This window comes from Lepidochelys kempii, chromosome 27 (genome assembly GCF_965140285.1).
Source record: "Lepidochelys kempii isolate rLepKem1 chromosome 27, rLepKem1.hap1, whole genome shotgun sequence".
Classification (NCBI taxonomy): Eukaryota; Metazoa; Chordata; order Testudines; family Cheloniidae; genus Lepidochelys; species Lepidochelys kempii.
In genome coordinates this window covers 13,802,533-13,824,993 of record NC_136406.1, presented here as the reverse complement: position 1 = coordinate 13,824,993, position 22,461 = coordinate 13,802,533, and the positions used below count along the sequence as shown (strand labels likewise).

Below are 22,461 nucleotides of genomic sequence, written 5' to 3'. Positions count from 1 at the left end.
TGCAAATACTCCGATCTGGCAGGCGCAGGTGGTGCCCTAGAGGAGATGGGCCTGGCACTGCCAGGAGGGCAGAAGCCTATTGAATAAAGTGACTGCGTGCGAGCACCTGGCACTGCCCGAGTCTCCCCAAGGCAGAGAGGCCAGAGGCGGAAGAAAGAGACGCTGAGTCGGCCCCTATTCCCAGCGCTCTCCTCCCTTCAGCGTGCCCGGGGAGACAATCCCAGCAACCGGAGGCTCCCCGGGGAAGGGAGCGTCCCGCCCGTGGGGCCTCGACCTCGAGCTGTGTCTCTATGTCCTACAGGGCTACAAATGCCCAGGAGGTTCCTCGGCGGGGCGGGGCGGGCAGTGAAGTCTGCACAGTAGCTAAAGCACAACAGCCGACCTCAGGAGATCTCAGCTGCGGTTTTCAAATTGCCCAAGGGGTTTGTCTGCCCAGTCCTCGCTCAAATGACTGGGAATTGAGCATCCAAATCCCCGAGATGGCTTTGACAATCTCAGCCTTCAGTTCCATTCCCAGCTCCGTGCCTCGGTTTCCCCATCTGTAACACGGGAAGAGGCATCGATACTCCATCACAGGGAGACGGGGTGGTGAGGCTTGATTCACTAGCGGGTGGGAACCTCTCTGGGATCCTCCAGCGGACAATGTCAGAGGCACACAAGTACGATTCATTCCCATCCCATTGCTCTTAATTCTACTAACTCCAACTGCCGATGGTTCCGGCTCCCAGGGGATGCCCAGCTGCTTGGAGCTTCGCTCCACAAACCAACACTGCAGGAGCCTCAGGACCCCGTTTCGGGGACCCCGGGTAATTACAGCCAGTGCAGAGGTAGGCTCTGCTTTACCTACATAGACACCTCAGGCTGCCAGCAGCCCCAGCCCGGCCGCGCGTCGCCACCACATACAAAGAGGCCTGGGCCCAACGGCCGGAGGCAGAAGACGGAGAGGGCGGAAGATCGGGGGGTCCTTTCTGAGCCCTTCTTCCTCCCCCGCTTGGGGCTTCGTTAATATTCCCAGAGCTCCGGCCTGAGCGGCAGCTGAATAAGATCGCCCCTCGAGGAGGAAGGGCATGGGAGAGCGAACCGGCAATGGGCTGAGGGTGTTAAAATTCAGAGGCTGTCCTCCCTCGGCCTCGTTACTTGATGTGGGAAAGAAAGAGCGAGTGGTGGGGGATGGGGGGGGCGCACGCAAAGGGGAGGGGGTACAAAACCCCTTTGTCTCTCCCCATCCTGCTGGACAATACAGTCATGCTGTAGAAAGGCTTGTCCTGTCCTGCATGCGGGAACACGCTGCCCCAGCTCCTAAGTGCCTGGCCTCCTACCCAGGAACGGCTCCCCTGCCTTGGGCCCGGGGCCAGCTTTGCACATGCCACGGCCGTGGCGTCCTGCCCCGGCGCTGGCCAGAGGGGTGCTCAAGCTCTCTGGGGGTCGCGGTTTGCAGCCTGGGAAGATCTTCTCCTGCCACGACCAATCCAGAGGAACCATGGCAGGGTGGCCTCAGGCCTGGCCCAGTGATCTGTTCTGGGCTCCGAGCCTGTCCTGCTTGAGAAGCTGCCTGCTTCCAGTGACTGGCCGCTCTGACAAACCCGCCGGTCTGAAACAGGAGCGATCGCGGGTACCCAGCCCATCGCTCAATGCTCCCCAGGCCGGCGTTATCACAGGCAACAGTGAACCCACTTCCCTCCCTCCTGCCTGCCGTTAACAATAATGATCCCTCGCTCTCACGCAGCGCTGTTCTCCAGAAGATCTCTGAGCTCTTGCCAAAAGGAGGGTGGGATCATCCTCCCTATTTTACAGATGGGGAAACCGAAGCACGGAGAAGGGCAGGAACTTGCCCCAAGGGCCCCCAGCAAACCAGCGGCAGACCGGGGATAGACCCATGTCTCCCGAGTCCCTGTCCAGCACCCTAACCATTAGGTCACACTGCCACAGATCCTGCAGACAAGCCAAGACAGGAAGCAGTACCAAAGCGTCCCAATCTCTATCCTCCAAAGCCAAGCACCTCCAGGCCGCTCCCGCTCAACTCTGAAGGGCAAAAATAAAGATGCCCAGCGTGACACATTCGCCTGTGTCTTTCCCGAGCGACCAAGAGAGGCTGCCTGTTGGCAATGAAAACCTGCCGCAGGTTAGCTCGGCCCCCCACCCAGAAACCGCGGGGAGACGGGGGCCCCATGCCAGGCTTTGGGGTCTATTATTATTAGTTATTTGTTGTGTGGCAGCGGCTAGGAGGCCTAGTCCTGAAACAGGTCCCCGCGGTGCTAGGTGCTGTACAAACAAGGAACAAAAAGCCCCTGCTCCCAAGAGTTCAGAGCCTAGATCCAGAGCAGAAGAGAGAGCTCACCGCAAGGTGTCCCGCTGCCTTCACTCCAGCAGAACCTGGCCCACGGTACAAGGAATTCCCTGCAGCCCGTTGGGAAGCCCTGCCCCCTACGTGCTGTTATGCAATGACCCACTCCGATTCCAACCAAGCTGCCATCTTGGTTTCAGGACACCCTGGTCGGTCCGGGACTGGGCATCCCAGCAGACCTGGAATAAACCAAATCTCTCTGGTTTTCGGGTCAGATGCTTACGAAAGGCCCGAAAGCCTGAGATCGGCCACTCGACAGCTCTCCTGGGATCCAAGCAAGAGTCCAGGAGCAACTGGGCCACGCTGGGTTTGAGACACTGCAGGAGGCTAAACAAAGGAAGCCCTGATTCCCCAACGGTGAAAAGCGCCAGGGGAGCAAATGCAATTGCGCTAATGGCCATGAAAGGCCTAATCCCCCCGACGTAGCCTTCTCCAGCCATCCTCCAGCTGCAGCCTCCGGCGCTCCTGGCAAGAGCTACTGATTGGATCTGGGCAGAGCCCCCAGGACAGGCTTTGACTGCTGGGTCCCCAGGGGAGATTTTAACATGGCAGCGGCGCCCCCAGGCAATTGCTAGCCAGCTGTCCCGCCCCACTCAGGAGCCTAAAAGGGGTCTGATTCTCTGCTGCCTTGTGTGCTGAGCTGGGAAAATGCCTCCCATCCAGGGAGTGTTTTGTACCCACATTGCAAAGGTGCAAGGACAAGCAGAGGAGAATTCGGCTGCAGGGGATCCAGACCCAGCTTGCTCTCTGCCACAGCCCTGCTCAACAGAGAGAGAAGCCATGGAACCAGCCCCAGGCCACTCATCTGCCAGCCCCTGTAACTACCTCTCAGCGTGAGGCTCCAGGCAAAGCAGGGGAGCCCGGGCCCCGCTGGGGAGATGCAGGAGGATCCTCGCCATTTCAGATCAGGAGTGCCTGGCTCAGCTACTTTCCCCATCTGTGGTCTCCATTGTCCCGGCTGCCTGTTCGCTGGATTATTTTTAAGCTGACAGCTGAATGTGCCCTTGTGATTCTAACCAGTACAGGCAAGCCTCGGAAAGAGAGCCCGAGAGGGGGGCAGCACATGTGCCACCTAGACATTAACCTGCAGCCATTACGACTCCCTCGCCCGCAGCGTCCACCCCAGACACACCAGTCTACCCTTCGCAGGGACGTCGGCAGGGCTCCCACACGGCTAGTCTGTGGCACCTGCCCATGGTAACAGCTTGCTAGGAGCTGCATCCAGGAAAGCTCCTGCCCGCCGCTCTCTCTGCTGCCTGTTGTCTCTCACCCCTCTCATCTTCCATTCAGGCCCCCTCACCGCCACCCCCCAGCCAGCAGATGCCAAGAGGCGGGGGGCTGCGGGAGTTCCTTGCCAACAGACCAGACAGCAGCCGGCCAGTGACCAAAGGATCCCATAGCATGAGATCCTTTGCCCCTCACAACCAAGGGGGCACCCCCAACATGGGCAAGTCCTTCCTGCCAGCCTGCCCTTTACGGCAGGTGGGCCGTTACCCTTAGCCCATCTTTCCGGCTATGTCCCTTGCTGCTGGCCCGTCCTGGGCACAGCCTTCATACCACAGGTCAGTTATACCGGGGATGACTGTGGCCCAATGTGCCTAGACAGGGCCAAAGGGCCAATTCTGCAGCCCTTACTCCTGGTGAGTAACACTTACTCAAAAAAGTAGGCCCACTGACTTGAATACAGCTACATCCATAAGCGCTTCTCTGCATCAGGGCTGCAACATCATAGCCGTAAAGGATTAGAAAATGGTGCCTGTCCGCTCCCCTCGGCCAGTGGGGCTCAGCCGTTCCCACTGCATGGCCCCCCCAGATCACAGCAGAAATGAGTTGCACAGCGCCCTGCTCATCTAGCCACTGGAAAACAGGAAGATGGTTGCGACCCCCTGAAACATTCTGTGACCTTCCTCAGGGCGAGACCCAGGCTGCTGTTCTGTAACACATAGGATCAAACTCGGGGCCTCCTCCGACCCTCGGCCCCTTTCCCCGGAGGAGGGACGAGACCTGCAGGCACCTCTAGAAACGGATCACGCTGGGGGGAGACGGCTGGTTTCAAACAGGAGTGGGACTCAGCCCATCGAAGGCACGTCAGTTTCTCAGTCAGCGCCTAGTGAAGGCTCGTGCGTCCTCCGACACAGGACTTCGCCCCAGCGCTGGGTTCGGATCGTCACTGAGCGCACAGGGCAGGCTGCCTTTCCAGGGAGCGGAGAAGTCCATTTCCCCCCTGCTCCTTCACAGAGTAGTATCGAGCAGCCTGATGTTTCCAGAGATGTAGCCCAGCCCCATGGCAGGTGCCCAGCGCCCCCCCCAGCAGAGCAGGCATGGTTAGAGACACAGGCAGGAGCGAAGGCCAGGCCCAGGGAAGAACAAAACCTGCCGCTGGACAAAGCGATGCCTCCCCCACCAAGACCATTCCAATACCAACCGGATGCTGGGAGCAGGGCCGGCTCTCGCTCGCAGCCGTAGCAGGTGCGGCAAAGTGTCGAGTGAGTTTGCCCGTGGGCAGCTGTGGCGTGGAAGGAGCGGACGTGGCTGGAGCAGCAGAACCCCTGGGTGGGGCATTACGTGGCATGCGCCCAGCGTGCTCCTGCTGCTGGCCCTAGCAACCTCTATCTGCTGAACATGCTGCGGGCTTCATTTCCTCTCTCTCTTCAGTCCCTTCCCCTCGCTGCAGTTTGACAGAAAGAACCAGAGGACAAAACGCTCAGGAGGCCCTTTGGGCTAGTAAGGGCCTGGACTGGAACCTCGCCGTGCTGGGTTCTGCTCCTGACTCTGCCCCTGACCAGCAGCATGGCCTTGAGCAAGTCTCTTCTCTGTGCTCCGGTTTCACCCCGTGTCTGTTTAGACTGTAAGCGCTCTGGGGCAGGGACCGTCTCCAGGTAAACATTTGTACAGCACCCAGCCCAGTGAGGCCCACCCGTCGCTGGGGTCTCTAGGTGCTATTGGAATAAACACACGTCCCACCTTGAGCATCAGGAAAGGCCAAGTTCAATACCTGGCCTGTCACCCTTCCCCCGTGCCCCTTCCTTCTCTGGCCCTGGAGGAAGCCAATTTTTCCCCTTCTTTTTATTTTAACTGAGGACAGAAGCAGTTGGGTGGCTGGGTCCCACTCCCTAATACTGCTCCGCTGAAATTCACCATGAGATGTGCAGATCTCTGGTGATGGGAGTCACCCGCAGTCCCCCAGCAAGGGCAATGAAAGAAGCCCCACACAGATTGATGCCTGACTCCCCAAAGGGCGGGGGGCAATTGCTTCCTGTTGGCACATCCCTCGCACCAGACTCTTTCAGTGTTACACAGGTCTCAGTTTTGCTCTGTACGTAACAGCAGCAACTTGAACGTCTTACAGCCCCTGTTCTAGGAGGCTCCCAGCACATAACTAATTCAGAGGCCACGTGAAGCTGGTAAATATTATCTGCGTTTTACAGGTGGAGAAACTGAGGCATGGAGGAGGAGAATGATTTGCCCAGGGTCACATAGCAACGAGTCCTGACATCCCCAGCCCCTTGCACTAAATCACTCAACAAGGCTGGCCCAATGTTGTGTATAAACAACCCACATGAAAACTAATCACAGCAACGATTTGTACAAGCCGGTCATCTCAACGCTGGGCACAAAGCCATCACTGACTCACTCACTACCGGCTGGCAGATCCCTGGGTTCACAAACACAGAGAAACCTTAACTCCCTCCCTTTATGTTCCTCACCCTGCGGTCATTCATTTGCCTCTCTCGTTCTGTCTGCTTTGCATTTTGTCCCCCATTGTGAGCCAACTCGACAGCCCTCAGAAGGGACGTCGGATGCACGACCGTCCAAGCACACAGTGAACTTACAAACAGCCTCTTAGCTCTGTTCTGGGCACGCACTAGGCACTCCGTCAGCAGGTTAAGAGAGAAGGAAGCAACGGCTCGCCAAGGAAATGCTGGTGGAACCCCAAACTCTGGGGTCCCTTTGTCCACTCTTTTCCCAGCTCCCCACAACCCCTCCACACTTCACCCACTTTCCTTCCCAACCCCATATATTGATTGTGGGCCACACTCAGACAAAACGCACATTAACATCAATAAACCCAGGATCTGCTCCATTCTCGTTTATCACTCACACTGCTAAGCCGGAGTATCTGGTCACCATTCACTGAGAAGATATGAACCATGACATAGGGTAGAGAATGACTTCCACTACCCCCATCCCACAAACCTCAACAGAGAGAAGACCAAGCAGATAACCCGCCACGCAGAGTCCAACACCAAAACCAGAGGGCCAGAGACCCTTCGGGACTTTTCAGATCAATGGTCAAGACCGTGGTGGTGACTAGCAGAAGAGGCAGGACCAGCCTTAGCAGAGACAAGGGACAGCCCTCCCTGCTGAAGTTCTGGGGAGGGGGTATCATGAAATACACCCCAGAAGATTAACCCTGCAGGCGCCTTACCCCAAAGCAGAAATAGGGGCAGAGAAACAAACCCAGTCACCTCCCCCATACTCCTGGCAAAACTTGGGGCAGAAGGGTAAAGTCCCAGGAGAGAGAGACCCAGGGGAACAGAAGCTAGCAGACTTCCACCCAAGCTGGTGTCTTTGCCCCAGGTGCCATGTTCACAGGCATCACTCGTTAGTCCCAAGTCCTAATCATGGCACACAGCAATACTTAGCCTCCAGTGACCCCTCTACTTCTTAGCACCCATCCACTAGGGGGTTAGGAAACATGCCCCCCCAAATCATTCACACACCCCCCATCAGACAGTGAACTAAGGCTACAAGGACTGGATCCCCCCTCCCCAGGTTCCCCCACTCCAGGGTCAAAGGGGATCTAAGTGTGGTGACCAGGGCGCGCCGACGCATCTCTCACCATGTGGCGTGTCTCCAGCTGAGGGTGCGAGCAGCGTTTCTGCCTAGGGAGGGCGGCCCCGGCATGGTACCTATGCGCCAGGTCGGCATTGTCATTCCGCAGGCTGGTCAACCAGATGCAGCGGGGCTCAGGTGAGCTGCAGTCCACACCGATGGGCTGCTCAAACCGCCAGCCCTTCCCCGCCCGCTCCACACTCCACAGGGCCTTGCCCACCACCGACATGTTCCTCGGCGCAGCCAGAGGACGACGGGGTCCCCGCAGTCCCCTGTGGGGTGCCCTGTCCCCGCTGCCCACGCTTTCTTCCACCATCCAGCAAAGGGGAAGGGAGAGATTCTCCCTGGAAAGTCACTGACGGGGCGGAAGGAGTGAACTAAAGATTCTTTTGGGAGAGGCAAGTGAGCTGAATGGATCTCAGTCCCTGGCGCAGCTGGTGCCCATCCCCTGTAGATCCATCGGTGGAGAGGGAACAGCAGAGCTTGCTCCCTGCTTCCCTCGGCTAGCCCCTAAACCTCAGCAGACTCGGGTGTAAAAACCCTCCCTGGCTGCCAGGCGGAGTCAGCTCGCTCGTCTGGTGTATCACAGATGAATGTTGATCGTTCCAGTCCTAGGCATGCCAGATACACGCACCCCCTCAGGACGCTGACCTGAACGCACACCCCCCCACCCCCACCCCCACCGAGGGGAAGCACTGAAACCCCCTGACGCCGGAAAGCCAGCTTCCAGCCGCACTGGGAACCAGCAGAGGCTGAGCTGAGGAGGCAGGAGCAGGCGGGCGGACGGACAGATAGACAGCGAGAGAGAATGCAGACGCTCTGCCTGCAGCTGCTCCGGGCTATCAGGCCACCCAGTATCACCCCGCCCTCCCACCCCCTCTGGCGCTGCCTGGCTGGGCGACCCAGCCCCCTCCAGCTGACACAAGCGCAGGGGGGTTGGAAGTTTCACTTTGCTGATCTTTTTTTTTTTTTAAATCCTCCGGCTTCCTCCTCTCCCTCCCTCCTGGCCTCTTCCTTCCTTCCTCAACTCGCTTCCCAGCCTGGCAGCCCTGCGCCTGCCAAGAGAAGGTGGGCGGGGGGGGGGGGGGGGAGGGAGTGCATTCTAGTGACTAGAGCAAGAGTCCGGACTCCTGGGTTCTCTTCCTGGAGCCAGCGGCTGACACGGGGCTGATTCACCAGCCCTGCTCCGTGCATCACCGTTTCCCCAGTTACGAAACGGGCTGATGAGCCCGACCCACCTCTGCCAAGTGCATTGGGGTCCTTGAATGAAAAGAGGCATTGGGAAGTGGACGCAAGGCAGGCCAGAGCTGGGGAGCACAGCATGAGGTGTCACCCCAGGACACACCCAGGGGGGATTCTCAGAGCGGGGCGGCTCCCATCTTTACTTTCTCACTGTCTTCCCTTCTTGTTCTCTCTCTGAGCTGAGCATGTGCCCAGAGACTGGCTGGCCAGTGCTGGGGAACCAGGCCTGGGATTCCCCCATGCAACAGCCCCCAAGACAATGCCTCACCCACTAGGGACCCCTCTAGGGCTGGTTCAGTCATCATAGCCCATTTGATCTTTGACCCCCCGTGCTAAGCTGACCCCTTTGTGGTGGCACTGAGCACCCATTTTAACGATGACGTGGAGACTTGCCCATTAGCAATCGGCCTGGGAATGTTCCAAATCCTACCACTCTCAACAGCCACCAAACGAGAATGACTTTTGGTCACTTTCAGCCTCAGACAGGTTCGAACCGGGGACCTCAAGGATTCCGATTAGATCCAGGACAGCCATTTGGACTCACAAGGCAGTGAGAACACAATGCTGGCACACGGTGTCGCTGGAACACACACAGACGTAATCGTTCCCAGGGAGATGTGTGGACAGGGAAGGGAATCCTTCCCAGGGCATCCTGGGTCAATATTTGTACAGTACCTTGCGTGTGTGCTCAGTGCTTCTGAGACATAGTCCCTACCCTAAAGAGCTGAGATGAGTGATGGAAACTGACCAGGGTGGCCAGAGGGAGAGGTGGGCAGATGGGTTGAGCAGAGAGAGATCAGGCAGTCCCGTAGTATGATGAGGCTTTGAGAGAGGAGGAGATGACACCATAGCAGATATCTGCAGCAGAGAGGCAAAGAGAAGCTGGTAGTGTGGCTAGACTGGTACTCAGGACCCCTGGGTTCTATTCCCAGCTCTGCCACTGACCTCAGGCAAGTTACTCTCCGTGCCTCAGTTTCCCCAATTACCCTGAGCCTGTTTGGTCCATTTAACCAGTGAACTCTTGCTGGCAGGGACCGCCTCTGCCTCTGCAGCTAACAACTCTGACTACTGTAATGTAGTCCCTGCTCTGCTGGAGGAGGGGGCATCAGGGAAAACAGGCGACAGTTCGCAAGGGGGCAGGAGTGGACAGGGTGTGAGGCCATGGGATCAGGGCCCGGACAGGGGAAGGGGAAGGACCAGGATGAAGGAGAGGACAAAGGGGCTGATTTGAAGGCACGAGCAGACAGGATGGGTGTGTGTGCGAGACACACCCTAAGATCATTTCACCTGTAGCACACTGGAAAGAGTGAGGGGCAGGCAGGCTGGGGGAGGAAGGATGGCCTCGTAGATACAACGCTGCCCTGGGACTCAGGAAACCTGGGTCCAATTCCCAGCCACAGACTCCCTGGATGAGCCACGTAAGCCACTGTGGGCCTCAGTTCCCCATCTGTAAAATGGGACTACCAGCTCCCAGGGGCAAGGCGCTCGGATACCATAGCGCTGGGGGCCAGATAAGGACCTGGACAGAGACCATCTGTAACATGATGCTGCCACGGGACCAGCAGACACACCCTGACTGCAGCCCTGTCCTGTTCTGCCATGGGGCTGGCCTGCCAGGTGCTTCCCCGACATGCACCAAACCCGTGGGCCCCTCCAGGGCTCCGGCAAGGCTAGGACGCAGCTACAGTCCCATCTCTGCGAGAACCCACAGCCAGCGGGGCCTAGGCCCCAGCGGGGGGGGAGGGGGAGCCTCACCCCAGTGGACATTAACAGGAAGGGAAAAGGAAGTGGCACTGCCCAGGCCACGCGGGTGCTGATCACCCAGCCCCCAACGGCACCAATGCCCATGCACATGGGCTCCACCTAACTGGGGCACGGAGCTGGCGCTTGCAAACACAAGGCGGGGGGTCCAGCCGCCTGCCGCGGGCAGGATCGGACAGAAGCCCAGGCCGTTTCCATGGCAACATTTGTTCCTCTCATTTCCTGTTTGCCAGTTTTTAACCGGACTTTGCCTTGGTGGGAGCCGACAAGGCCAGGGAGCGAGGCAGGGAGCCAAGGGAGAGAGGTCAGCGACTGGTGCAAGGCAGAAGGGAAGGAGCGCTGTGCCCATCCCAGGGCAGGGACCCGGGCCAGAGTGGGCCAGGGGTCCCAGGAAGCCAGGGCTGCCCCACCGCTAGGACGGGGCAAAGGAGAGTGGCTGAGGGGGTCAGAGGCAAACCCAGCCCATTGTGGGGCAGAGGGGGCTCCAGGGTTGAAAAGTGGGTGGCTCCTCCCAGCGTGGGGCTATGGGAGGAGAGGGGCTAAAAGTGGGGAACTCCCACTCTGCAGTCCTCCTGCCAGGGCCAGGCGGGTGAAAGGGGCAGGGGGCATTTGGCAGGTGATCTTCCCACCTCCGAGGGAGAGAGAAGGCTGAGCAGACTCGCAGAGGGGCCAGGCGGGTGGGGCAGATCTCGAGCAAGCATCTGGCTTTGGTGCCGAGGGTCCTGCTCCTCCCATTGGGTCGGCACCATGCAGGATGGGCCCCCTTGCCTATGGCCAGGCCCCGCATAAGCAGGTCCCACGGAGCATTCTTGCAATTCTAGTGTCGGAGGACAACCATGTGCGGCCGCTCCGGGGAAATGCCAATCATTGTTCGGATTGTATCCCTCGGCCTCCAGGGGCCAGGGACTCAGCTGCCAGCATGCACTGCCTCTTCCACCTCTCCGGGCTCGCTCCATTCGCCTCGTCCTCATCAGAGCAATGCCAGCCAACGCCACAAGAACCCTCCGCGGCTAGGTGGGTGAGGAATCAGCTGCCCCCACCAGACTGTTACCAACACCCCCAGCCATTGGGGTATCAACCTAACAGAAGCTAAAGCAGCGACCAGCCAATCAGATTCATCTCACTTGGGGGCACAGATGCCTGCTGGGATCTGAGTCACCCCTACAATGCAGGTAGCAATTTACATAACAGCCTGGGTTGTTGGCTGTAAGCAATGATCGACCTCCCCTGCCCAGCAGATCCCTTGGTGACAAGCGCATTGGGTACAGAACGGGTGCAGTGCAGTCCGCCCAACAGAGCAAGGGCGAGAATCAGAAAATGAGAGAGGGCGCACGAGCACATGGTGGACGTGGAAGGTGAGCGTGCCCTGGACAGGAGAGAGACGGGGCACATGTGCTGGATGGGAGAGAGAAAGAGCTGTCGTGAGCACGCCCCATCAGATGGATGGGATCAAGGGGGAGCGATTGGAGGAGGGACATAAGAACACAAGAATGGCCACGCTGGGTCAGACCAATGGTCCAGCTAGCCCAGTGTCCCGTCTATAACAGTGGCCAATGCCAGGTGCTTCAGAGGGAATGAACAGAACAAGTCCCTTGTCATCCATTCCCAGCTTCTGACAGTTGGAGGTTCAGGGACAGCCAGAGCATGGGGTTGTGTCCCTGACCATTTTGGCTAATAGCCATTGATGGACCTGTCCTCCAGGAACTCATCTAGTTCTTTTTGGAACCCAGTTATTCTTTTGATCTTCACAATGAGTGCTGCAGGGAAGTGTGAAGAAGTACTTCCTTTTGTTTGCTTCAAACCTGCTGCCTATTAATTTCACTGGGTGACCCCTGGTTCTTGTACTATGTGAGGGGATAAATAACGCTTCCTTATTCCCTTTCTCCACCCCATTCACGATTTTATAGACCTCTATCATATTCCCCCTTAGTCATCTCTTTTCTACGCAGAACAGTCCCAGTCTTATTAATCTCTCCTCATACAGACGCTGTCCCTGACTTTAATCATTTTCACTGCCCTTCTCTGTACTTTTCCAAGCCTAGTACATCTTTTGTGAGATGGGGGACCAGAACTGCATGCACTATTCAAGGTGTGGGCGTACCATGGATCTACACAGTAGCATCATGATACGGACTGTCTTATTATCCATCCCTTTAATAATGGTTCCTAATATTCTGATCGCTTTTTGGACTGCTGCTGCACATTGAGCAAACATTTTCAGCGAACTCTCCACGGTGACTCCAAGATCTCTTTTTCAAGTGGTAACAGCTAATTTAGACCCCAACATTTAATATGTATAATTGGGATGATGTTTTCCAATGTGCATTCCTTTGCATTTATAAACACTGAATTTCATCTGCCCTTTTGTTGCCCCGTCACTCAGTTTTATGAGATCCCTTTGTAACTCCTCACAGTCAGCTCTGGATTTATCCTGAGTAATTTTATATCGTCTGCAAACTTTGTCACCTCACTGTTCACCCCTTTTTCCAGATCATTTGTAAATATGCTGAGTGGTACTGCTCCCAGTTCAGATCCTGGGGGACCCCATTATTTACCTCTCTCCATTGTGAAAACTGACAATCTATCCCTACCCTTTGTTTCCTGTCTTTTAACCAGTGACTGATCCATGAGAGCACCTTCCCTCTTATCCCATGACTCCTTAATTTGCTTAAGAGCCTTTGGTGAGGGACCTTGTCAAAGGCTTTCTGAAAGTCTAAGTACACTATATCCACTGGATCACCTTTAGCCACTGTTGTTGACCGACTCAGAGAATTCTAATAGATTGGTGAGGCATGATTTCCCTTTACAAAAGCCATGTTGACTCTTCCCCAACAAGTCATATTCATCTGTGTGTTTGATAATTCTGTTCTTTACTATAGTTTCAAGCAATATGCCTGGTACTGAAGTTAGGTTGTAATTGCCAGGATTGCCTCTGGCGCCTTTTTTAAAACATGGTCTTACATTAGTTACCCTCCAGGCATCTGGTACAGATGCTGATATAAGCAATGGGTTACATACCACTGTTATGAATGAGAGCGACCGACGGGGGGAGCGCATGAGAGCGCGTCAGTCGGAAAAGGAACGAGAGCCGGCAGCGACAGGGAACACGCACGAGAGCGCGTCGGTCGGAGAAGGAACAAGAGCCGGCAGCGACAGGGAGCACGCACGAGAGCGCGTCGGTCGGAGAAGGAACGAGCGCCGGCAGCGACAGGGAGCACGCACGAGAGCGCGTCGGTCGGAGAAGGAACGAGCGCCGGCAGCGACAGGGAGCACGCACGAGAGCGCGTCGGTCGGAGAAGGAACGAGCGCCGGCAGCGACAGGGAGCACGCACGAGAGCGCGTCGGTCGGAGAAGGAACGAGAGCCGGCAGTGACAGGGAGCGCGCACGAGAGCGCGTCGGTCAGAGAAGGAACGAGAGCAAGCGAGGGGAACGTGTAGTTGAAGGGCTGCGATCGTGACTCCACAGGAAATACATGGGATATATTCATTAGTCCATGTGTTCCATGCCAGAGTTACAGCCCTGGAGCCTTCTATTTATGGCCCATCTGCATGGCTCATTCAATCGCTTGGCCTCTGAGGACATGGACAGCGAGGGGGCCCGTTAGCACTGGCTCAGCGACGTGCTCGCCATGCAGAACTGGACCAAGAGCTTGCTGCAGAGGTGAGGAATAACGAAAAGGCTGGTCACAGAGAGGTGTCACAAGGCAAAGCCCCAAAGGTCATGGCTGGTGCCCTACCAAATTCACGGCCATGAAAAAAGCGTCACAGACCACAAAATCTGGTCTCCCCCACGAAATCTGGTCTTGTGTGTGCTTTTACCCTATACGATACAGATTTCACGGGGGGAGGCCAGCGTTTCTCAAATTGGGGGTCCTGACCCAAAAGGGAGTTGCGGGGGGTGGGGTGGGGTGTCACAAGCTTATTTTGGGGGGTGGAGGGGGTCACGGTATTGCCACCCTTACTTCTGCGCTGATGCCGTCAGAGCCGGGCGGCCGGAGACCGGCGGCGGTTGGCTGGGCGCCCAGCTCGGAAGGCAGCGTCCTGCCAGCAGCGGCGCAGAAGTGAGGGTGGCGATAGCAGACCAGGCCATTCTTCCTTCTCCGCTGCTGCTGGTGGCGGCTCTGCCCCCAGAGCGGGGCTCCCGGCCAGCAGCCGCTGCTCTCCAGCTGCCCAGCTCTGAAGGCAAGGTCACTGCGAGCAGCAGTGCAGAAGTAAGGGTAGCAGAACCGCAACCCGCCCCCTACAATAGGCTTGCGACCGCCTCCCCTCCCTGCAACTCCTTTTTGGGTCAGGACCCTCACAATTACAACACCTTGACATTTCACATTTAAATAGCTGAAATCACGACATTTACGATTTTTAAAACCCTGTGACTGTGAAATTGACCAAAACGGACCATGAATTTGGTAGGGCCCTAGTTATGGCTGGGGACCCCCTTCCATCACTGTAGGCACCTACCCCTCTGGCTTTATCCAGGGCAGCTGGGGAGACGTGCATGGAGCAGGAAGCTCGGGACAGACTATCCGGCTCTCTCAGCTGATTCAGCCTTGGCAGGCTGCACCCTCCTGTTTCCTTTCCTTCCCCAACTCCCTCCCTCTCCTCGCCCCCCCTCCCCTCGCGCCCCGGCCTTTGTCAGAAATGCTGGCTAAGCTAACATGACATAGCTGGCGGAGAGGTGTGCATCTCATGAGAGCTTCAGCCTAAGCAAGACGCTCTGTCCAGGCTGATCTCAGCTCATGAGGTTCCACGCGGCCGCCCTCACGCCACCCCTATACACACCATGCCAGCCCTTCGGCCCCTACCATCTCCCCAGATCCCTGTGGAAACATACTCCCAGAGCCTGCCCTGCTCCAAGGTGGGCTAGAGATTGCTACACGGCCCTGGTTGGCGTCTTCCTGACATGTCCCAACAAGCTGAGCCGCTGAGCCTGAGAAACGAGACGGGCCACTGTGCAGCTGTCAGCAGATGAGGGCGGGGGGCTTTTGTTTCCAACTGCCCAATAAAACTACTTAAAACTGCAAAAGTGACTTGCCTGAGAGCGGAGCTGGCTTGCTCCTGCCCACGGGGGCAAGCGAGCTCAGGTGGCACCTGGCCACATCCTGCTTTTCCCCTCTAGGTCTTCGGCAGGGTCACACACAATCCACTCCACTCAGAGACGCCCGCGGCTCTGGTTTGGAAGGCGCCCTGCAGGCCGAATGGCTCAGGTAGTTGTTAAAGGGCTAGAGTGCTGAGCACTGGCTCAGACCCAGCCAGGGGCAGCGGTGGCTGAAATGTCTCACGCTCCAACTGTTATTTGGGGGGGGGGGAATTATTTTAAACTGCCGCAAAGTTCACTGGGCCCCTTATAAACACCTCCATAAGCAACACACTCCAAACAGAACATACATGGATGGATCTCAAAGCCTATTTTAAAGGGAGAAAACACGCACTCATAGGATCTTTAATACAGCCAAATAAAAGCGAGGGTAGCTCGCAGCAGCCCCCCGTTCACTACTTCCAGTCCCATTTCGAACTCAAAAGAAGGGAAAATGCCCCTTGCTCCAACTCACAGCAGCAGCATTAACCAGAGTCGGCCTTCCAGGTGCCCCAGGGGACTGACAGACGATCCCACCCATTTTACTCCCATTTATTTGCGTCAATGTCTTTCATAAAAAGCCCACCTGGAGCTCTGGGTGAATGTACAGCACTGGATCACTGTCCAAAATACCAGCTCCCCCTCCTACCCCAGGGCTCTCCCACTGCCCAGCGGAGCAGGGGAAAGTTTACTTGTGTGATTAAGAGCGGCAGGATCAGGCTCCGGTCTTGTTCTGACAGCCCAAACTGGGAAAGGTCAGGTGGTGTTCAGCAGGGCAGATTCCACCCGTCGGAATGCGAGAGGGGCTGGCCTCCTGCCAACATACTTTGCAGTTTCACCCAGGAGTGTCCTAAATATACAGCCAAGCAAGGGCAATGGAAGAATACAGCAAGTTCCCAGAATGCAACACACACACACACACACTCCCCGGTGGGCGGCAGAGCCCTCTGCTGGCTCACTACCAGCATTCGGTCCCTTTCAGTGTGGAATGGAAAACCGGGAAGGAGAGCGAGTGACTGTTTATCACCCTCATCACATTTGCACAATGCTTTGAGCTTGGCTTTGCCTTCAGCCTCCTCTGCCTCTGTCGAGCTGTAGCTCATGAAAGCTCATGCTCAAATAAATTGGTTAGTCTCTAAGGTGCCACAAGTCCTCCTTTTCTTTTTGTCTAGCATCGACCACCCCCCGGGCTCACAGCACGAAGGGATGAAAAGGAATCTTGTGAACACACAAACCTGTCTCTGGTATTTACCCGGCCCCCTTTACCAGTATCTGAGCATCTCACCGCCTTCAATGTATTTATCCTCACGACACTCCTGTCAGGCTGGGCAGGGCAGGGCTACTATCTACATTATGCAGGTGGGGAAACTGAGGCACGGACCGACTATGTGACCTGCCCAAGGTCACCTAGGTCTACCAAGACCTAAGCTGCTTTCCTACCTGCTAGACCATCCTTCCTCTCCAAGACACCCTTCTCTTGGGAGAGGGTTACCTACTCCTGTAACAAGTTACAACCCAGGCATCAATCCCACAAAAACTTACACATATGCGTAACTTTAAGCCCAGGACTAGCCCCGCTGGATTCGCTTTTGCAGGATCGGGGGCAAAGGCAAACAGAACTGACGGCGATGAGAGAAATATATCTTTGTCCTCTGTTTTTTTCAGACTGTTTATGTTGTGCATTTGACAGCACTTTGTGTCTAGTCACTTGCACAGTCTCTGCCTGTTGTGGTGTGTGGGTCTCTTGTATAGAAACAGGGGAGAGGAAAAGATTTATCATCGACAGGAAAACGCTCTGGGAAAACCACTGAAATTGGCAGATGGAGCCAGGGCAGGTGGAGTGCCAGGAAGTCCCTTGCAACTTATTTTCGAAAGTTGACTTGATTTCCCATCATTGATCATGCTCCTGTATCAACAGTAAGCAGAGGTGTAAGCAGAGGCCAGCTCACCCATATACACTACCCCCTCCCACCAGTGGCCAGACCTTGGCATGATCAAAGAGCATTCATTCTCCAACAGCGCTACTCAGCTGGGCCAGAAATGAACCAGCCCCAGACCTAACAGAGCAAGGCTCTGTGTCACATTTATAACCCTCCGAGCCTTCCAGCTCCCACACGGGCAGGGACAAGGGGAATCTCTCACCAGGCCTGGATGCGACAAGCAGAATGGGAACTGACAGACCAGTCCTGAGCCTTTATACCAAACCATCCCTTTTTCCCCTGCTTCACTTTTCAAACAGGAACCCAACGGGGAAGCTCCTTTCGGCAGAAACAACGAACGATTGTCCCGGAAGGCAGCTTCAGATTTTATCCCTGTGCAATCCCGGAAAGGACAACCTTGCCCACTACTGCCCTCTACTGGTCCATCGGTTCCCACCGCCCACCAGGCTCCTGGAGCCACTCCTGGAATTCACTGGTTAGTAATAATACTTTAGCACTTATATTATTAGTCACTATTTGTACTGAGGCTACGCCTAGGAGCCCCAGTCATGGTCCACGGCCTCCCTGTGTTAAGACGCTGTTCATAAAAGGATCTAGAGACGAAAACTACTTTATTTAATACTTGCAACCCCCAGGGAGATATTTGCCTCATTTTACTGGTGGGGAAACTGAGGCCCAGAGCGATCTAAAGTCACATGGTTTGGATCAGCTCAGAGGGACAGGGGCTTCCCAGGGGCGCTTGTGCAGAAGCATCAAGTGGAGAAGGAAGCACTTAGACCCAGCTCCTTCTGCAATCTCCGTCTCAGACAGCATCTCCCATCCCTTCCCAAAAAGAAAAGGAGGACTTGTGGCACCTTAGAGACTAACCAATTTATTTGAGCATAAGCTGTCGTGAGCTACAGCTCACTTCCCAGGCAGTCTCTCCAGCCTGTTCCTGTCACTGCCACAGACTGACACCGGGCAGGCAGCAGGTCCACCGGGGCTCCTGCTTATTGCACTACAGCCAAACCATCTCACTGTGTCCCTCCCACATCTTTTTCTTGGATCCACCTGCGCCTGCAAGTTCCTTGAGGCAGGGGCCATCCTGTCATTATGCGTATACAGCACCTAGCGCAATGGGGCCCTCGTCCCAGGCTGTCCCTCGGAGGTACTCCTCTAGCCCCCAGCACCAGAGAACGCACAGCTCACTATTGTTACTGTATTTATCCTCCGAAGACCCCTGAGAGGTAGGGCAGAGCTGTTCCACTCATTGCACAGATGGGAAATTGAGCCCCAGAGCAGCTAAGTGACTTGTCCAAGGCAAGTCTGTGGCAGAGCAGTGAACCAAATCCATGTCTCCCACATCCCAGGCTGGTGCCCCAACCACTAGGCAAGTCTTCCTCCCACTGGACCATTCTTCAGGGGCCAGTAGGTGCCCCCATGGTACAAACAACAACAGGACGTCCAGAGAATCTGTGCCAGAGCCAGAAATTAAACCCAGGAGTCCTAACTTTCAGCCCTGAGCTCAGATCATGCCCATGTCCCATGACAGAGGTCTGTGTTTCCCCCTGAGTCCACAGTCAGGAGCTGTGGGTCACAAGGGCTCCATGTAACGGTACAGTCCCCGCAAAGCGTTTGCTACAGCCCACCGAGGAACCCATTCATTGGTGCTTCCATGCGACAGCCCCCGGGGCCCGAGCTGTCGTCAGCTCCAGCTGGGACCCGCCACAGAGTTCACAAAGCGCCTCTCCTCTCCCGCCACCGACCCCCCCAGAGCACGGCGCACTGCGTAAGAGGCCTGCGTGGATATCAGCACGCCACATCCCGACACCCTCCGGCACACGTCCTGTTCCCTGAACATCTGCAGCTGGCCCAGTCATTGCCGGAATGACTCTCACTAACCCTTGGCTCCAGCGCGAAGAGAAGAACATCACACTCTGGGAAAGAGAGAGGAAGTGAGACAGGAGCAGGGAATAGAAGCTACCCCCCTTCAGACCCCAGACCAAGGGACAAGTGATCATGAAGATTCAACAGCGAGAGAGGAGACACGTCTGGTGCTATTTAAAAGCTGAGCTCTGGGACCTCCAGTCACTCTGCTTCTGACCTTGCCTTCCCCCCTTGTGTGAGACGATACACATTAGATAGCATAAAAACTGTTGAGAAGAACATCACCGCCAGGGCAAATGCCAACCACTGTCTGGATGTTTGCCCGCAGGGTAGGTTATTTCACCGAGGTCCTGGCACCTTCCTCTGAATCACCCGGACCATGTCCAGGAGAGAGAGGATAGTGCCTGGGCAGGTCAGAAGTCACATCCGGTGTGACAGTTCCTACACTGTAGCAGTTTGCAAGAATCCAGCTGCTAACCTAAGATCATCGTCAGAACGGTGTGACTTTCGGGACCCCGGATATCCTGCACACAACCAGGGCTTGAGCGGAACCAGTCCATGTGATTTCAGGACTAATAACTCTTTTCCTAGCTTCAGCCCTGGACCAGAGATGAGAAAGAGAGAGAAATCTTAGCTCCCTGAGAAGATGGAAGGGAGGCGATAAAACCAAACAAGGGAATTAGAAATGGAAAAAGCGAATGACTCTCTGAGCTGGGAGGAAGGATTTCTCTAAATGGAACAGGCCGGCAAAGGATGGAGAGATTGTTTTTGTCATTTGGGGGGGGAGTGGGGGGGGGGGAAGAGGGGAGATGGCCAAACACTAATCCCTCCCGAACTGTGAGCTGAGATTAGGGTCAGAAAAATGAGAGCTTAATAGGATTTCCAGGGCAGATAAAGCCCATGCTGAAACAATAACTGAATTTCAGACCTTATATGGGAAAGAGCTTCCCCACCTGGGCGCGTGGCAGCCGAGACAGAGGGAGCGGAGAAGGGGTCCATCCACCAGCTCCCTGCAGGGCCAGTACAAATTCAGACACTTGGCAGGGCTCTTGTGTATAACCCCTGTGTTCCCCCCAGCTCCCGTGTCTCCCCCCGGTAAGGACATAGTTTGTACTAGGAGGTGGGAGGGGAGTGAATGGACCCAGGTCAGTTTCAAAGGCAAACAGTTGGAAATGCCCTGCAGCGAGAGAGACAAGGGGTGGGATCCAGAGGACTCTAGATCCTGTCTCCCGGTGGGATTGCTGGATTCCAAAATGCACCCCCAGGGCAGCAGCTTCCCAGCAGCTAATGGAGCGCGGCTCTGAGAGCCCCTGAGAGTCAAGCACCTGCCCGGCCAGGTTCCAACCTGTGATCATCGCCCTGGGGTGTCAGGCGAGCAGATGCAGCGCTGCCTGGCTGACAGCTGAGGCTTGACACCGAGGAGTCAGCCAGCTCCCACGCTTGGGGTCAGGGTCAGGGACTCCCCCGCCATCACCTCACACTGAAGGCTTTGCCTTTCCTCTTGCCCCAAGCTCTCTGGGATCAAATCCACCCAAAGGTGACTCCCAAGAACTAATCCATTTAAAACCAGCCCTCAGCCGGATTATGCCCCCATTCCCATCCCCTCGACCTTAGCCGCCCAGCATCCAGGGCTAGGTAAGTCTATCGTGATTATCCTCATTAGAGCAAGAACCATTCCAGGGAGCCTCAGGGACATGGAAAGGGGAGGGAGGCTGGCAGCACATGGGAAGGGCTGGCGGAGGAGTGCCCAGAGAGGGGTGGGAGTGACAGCGTGTTCCCCACTCCAGGCAGGACCACAGCAGTTAGAGACAGAAGCGAAGCCAATGTGGCTGCCAAGGCAGAACAGGGCAACCATGACAGAGGCCTGGCAGATGCAGACCTGTGTCAACAGAGTGTCAGGAAAACATCTGGAGATAAAGAGCTTTGGGCCATAAACAAGGAGCTGGAACATAAGAAAATGAAATATTCCCGGAGCAGCACCCTCCTCCCTCCCCGCCCCAGCTGCCCCCTGGAGTCTGTCTCGTCAACAGCTTTGCCTCCTCGCGTGGTCTGGCATGTTTGGGTTCATACGCGGAGGGTGCTTCGAGCGCCCGGAACACCTGGTAATGAACAGGGCTGTCCCGTGGGCCACCCAGCTGCAATGCCTGCATTTCTAAATAGCCCCGCAGCCACAGAGGAAGCCCAGTGTAATGAATGTGTGCACTGTGGAGCACAGACACGGTTGCCAGAGAAATCTCTTTCTCTCTCTCTCACACACGCCTGTCTTGGGAAGCCCGGCCTAGAACCGCCAGCTCCAAAATGAGACGTCTATCACGTGGGCTAGAGATGAACACCCTTGACTGGTAAGAGCAGTACATCTCTCGTGCTCTCTAGGTCAGCTGCTACAGGGAGCCAACACTCTTAAAAGCAGTACCTCACCGGTCCTCTGCTGCCCAGGTGGAGAGAAAAAGTTAACAGTCTGAAGAGGAGAGGTGCCAGATTTTTGGGGCACCCAGAGCAGTGGCTGGCACCCAGCCCCATTTGCAGAGAGATTTAGACAAATTCTTAACTAGAGCTGGTCAAAATTCGGAATTTCTGTCCCGCAGGAAATCCAAGGTTTCAAAATTAGGTCGGAAAGTCAAAATCCTGGAATTTGTCACAAAATGAAACAATCCCCTACCGCCCTATTGAAATGTTCCATTTCCCCTTTATCACTTTGCCTAACTATAAAATACAACATCCAAGCAGGAATGTCACAAATTGATCCTGCAAAAACGCCAATGACCTTGATAAGTTCCCACAAAACATTTCAGTGTCATCCAATCAGCATTTTCCAAGGAAAACTCTCCCATCACAAGATTTTCAACCCCTTCTAATCCTAACACACCACCCGGATGCACACACACGCACGCCTACTGTTACCTGGGCGTGAATTTTCCCATGGTGGCCAAATGCAAATTGCGGATTAGCAGCACTGGAAACCTCCAGCCAACCCCCTCTGCTGGAGGCTGTATTACACAATCAGTCGGTGGCATCTGTCCCATAGGGGGTGCTACGGGCTGCCCCTGCCACCATCCTCACCCGGGAAGGACAATATCACTAGGTCAAATCCACTATAGGCCTCTGTAGCAACAGACCTGTAGATCCCACTGTAACGTGCCTCTCCCCCCACATTGATAGTACACGGAGCTTAGGAGCCCAACTCGGGGGACGTGGAGCCCTGTCAAAACATGCATCACATTTCTGATGGACAAATCACAAGATGGGGTGTGACTCTGTCAGAGACACCAAATCGGACCAGGGTACAGGGTGATCAGCTCTTTAAACATCTACCAACCATGAGTAAAAGGAAGGGAGAATACGAACCCGGCTATGGGCAAGAGTCATGCAGAGAGAGGCAAGCACTTGGCAGCAGCCCA

The 22,461-nt window shown here is 55.8% G+C and overlaps 1 protein-coding gene across 5 annotated transcripts in view; it reads right to left on the bottom strand.

The window, feature by feature from the left end:
• ARHGAP23 (Rho GTPase activating protein 23) overlaps nt 1-22,461 on the bottom strand; it is a 124,924-nt gene that overhangs the window by 63,007 nt on the left and 39,456 nt on the right. For 3 of the 5 annotated variants that reach the window (XM_073326138.2, XM_073326139.2, XM_073326140.2), the window contains exon 1: nt 7,188-7,830. The exons of the other annotated variants lie outside the window; for them this stretch is intronic. In XM_073326138.2, coding sequence (XP_073182239.2) covers nt 7,188-7,496 — 309 coding nt within the window. In that variant the 5' untranslated portion in view covers nt 7,497-7,830. Of the gene's footprint in view, nt 1-7,187; nt 7,831-22,461 lie in introns of those variants that run through there. 5 annotated transcript variants of the gene reach the window in all.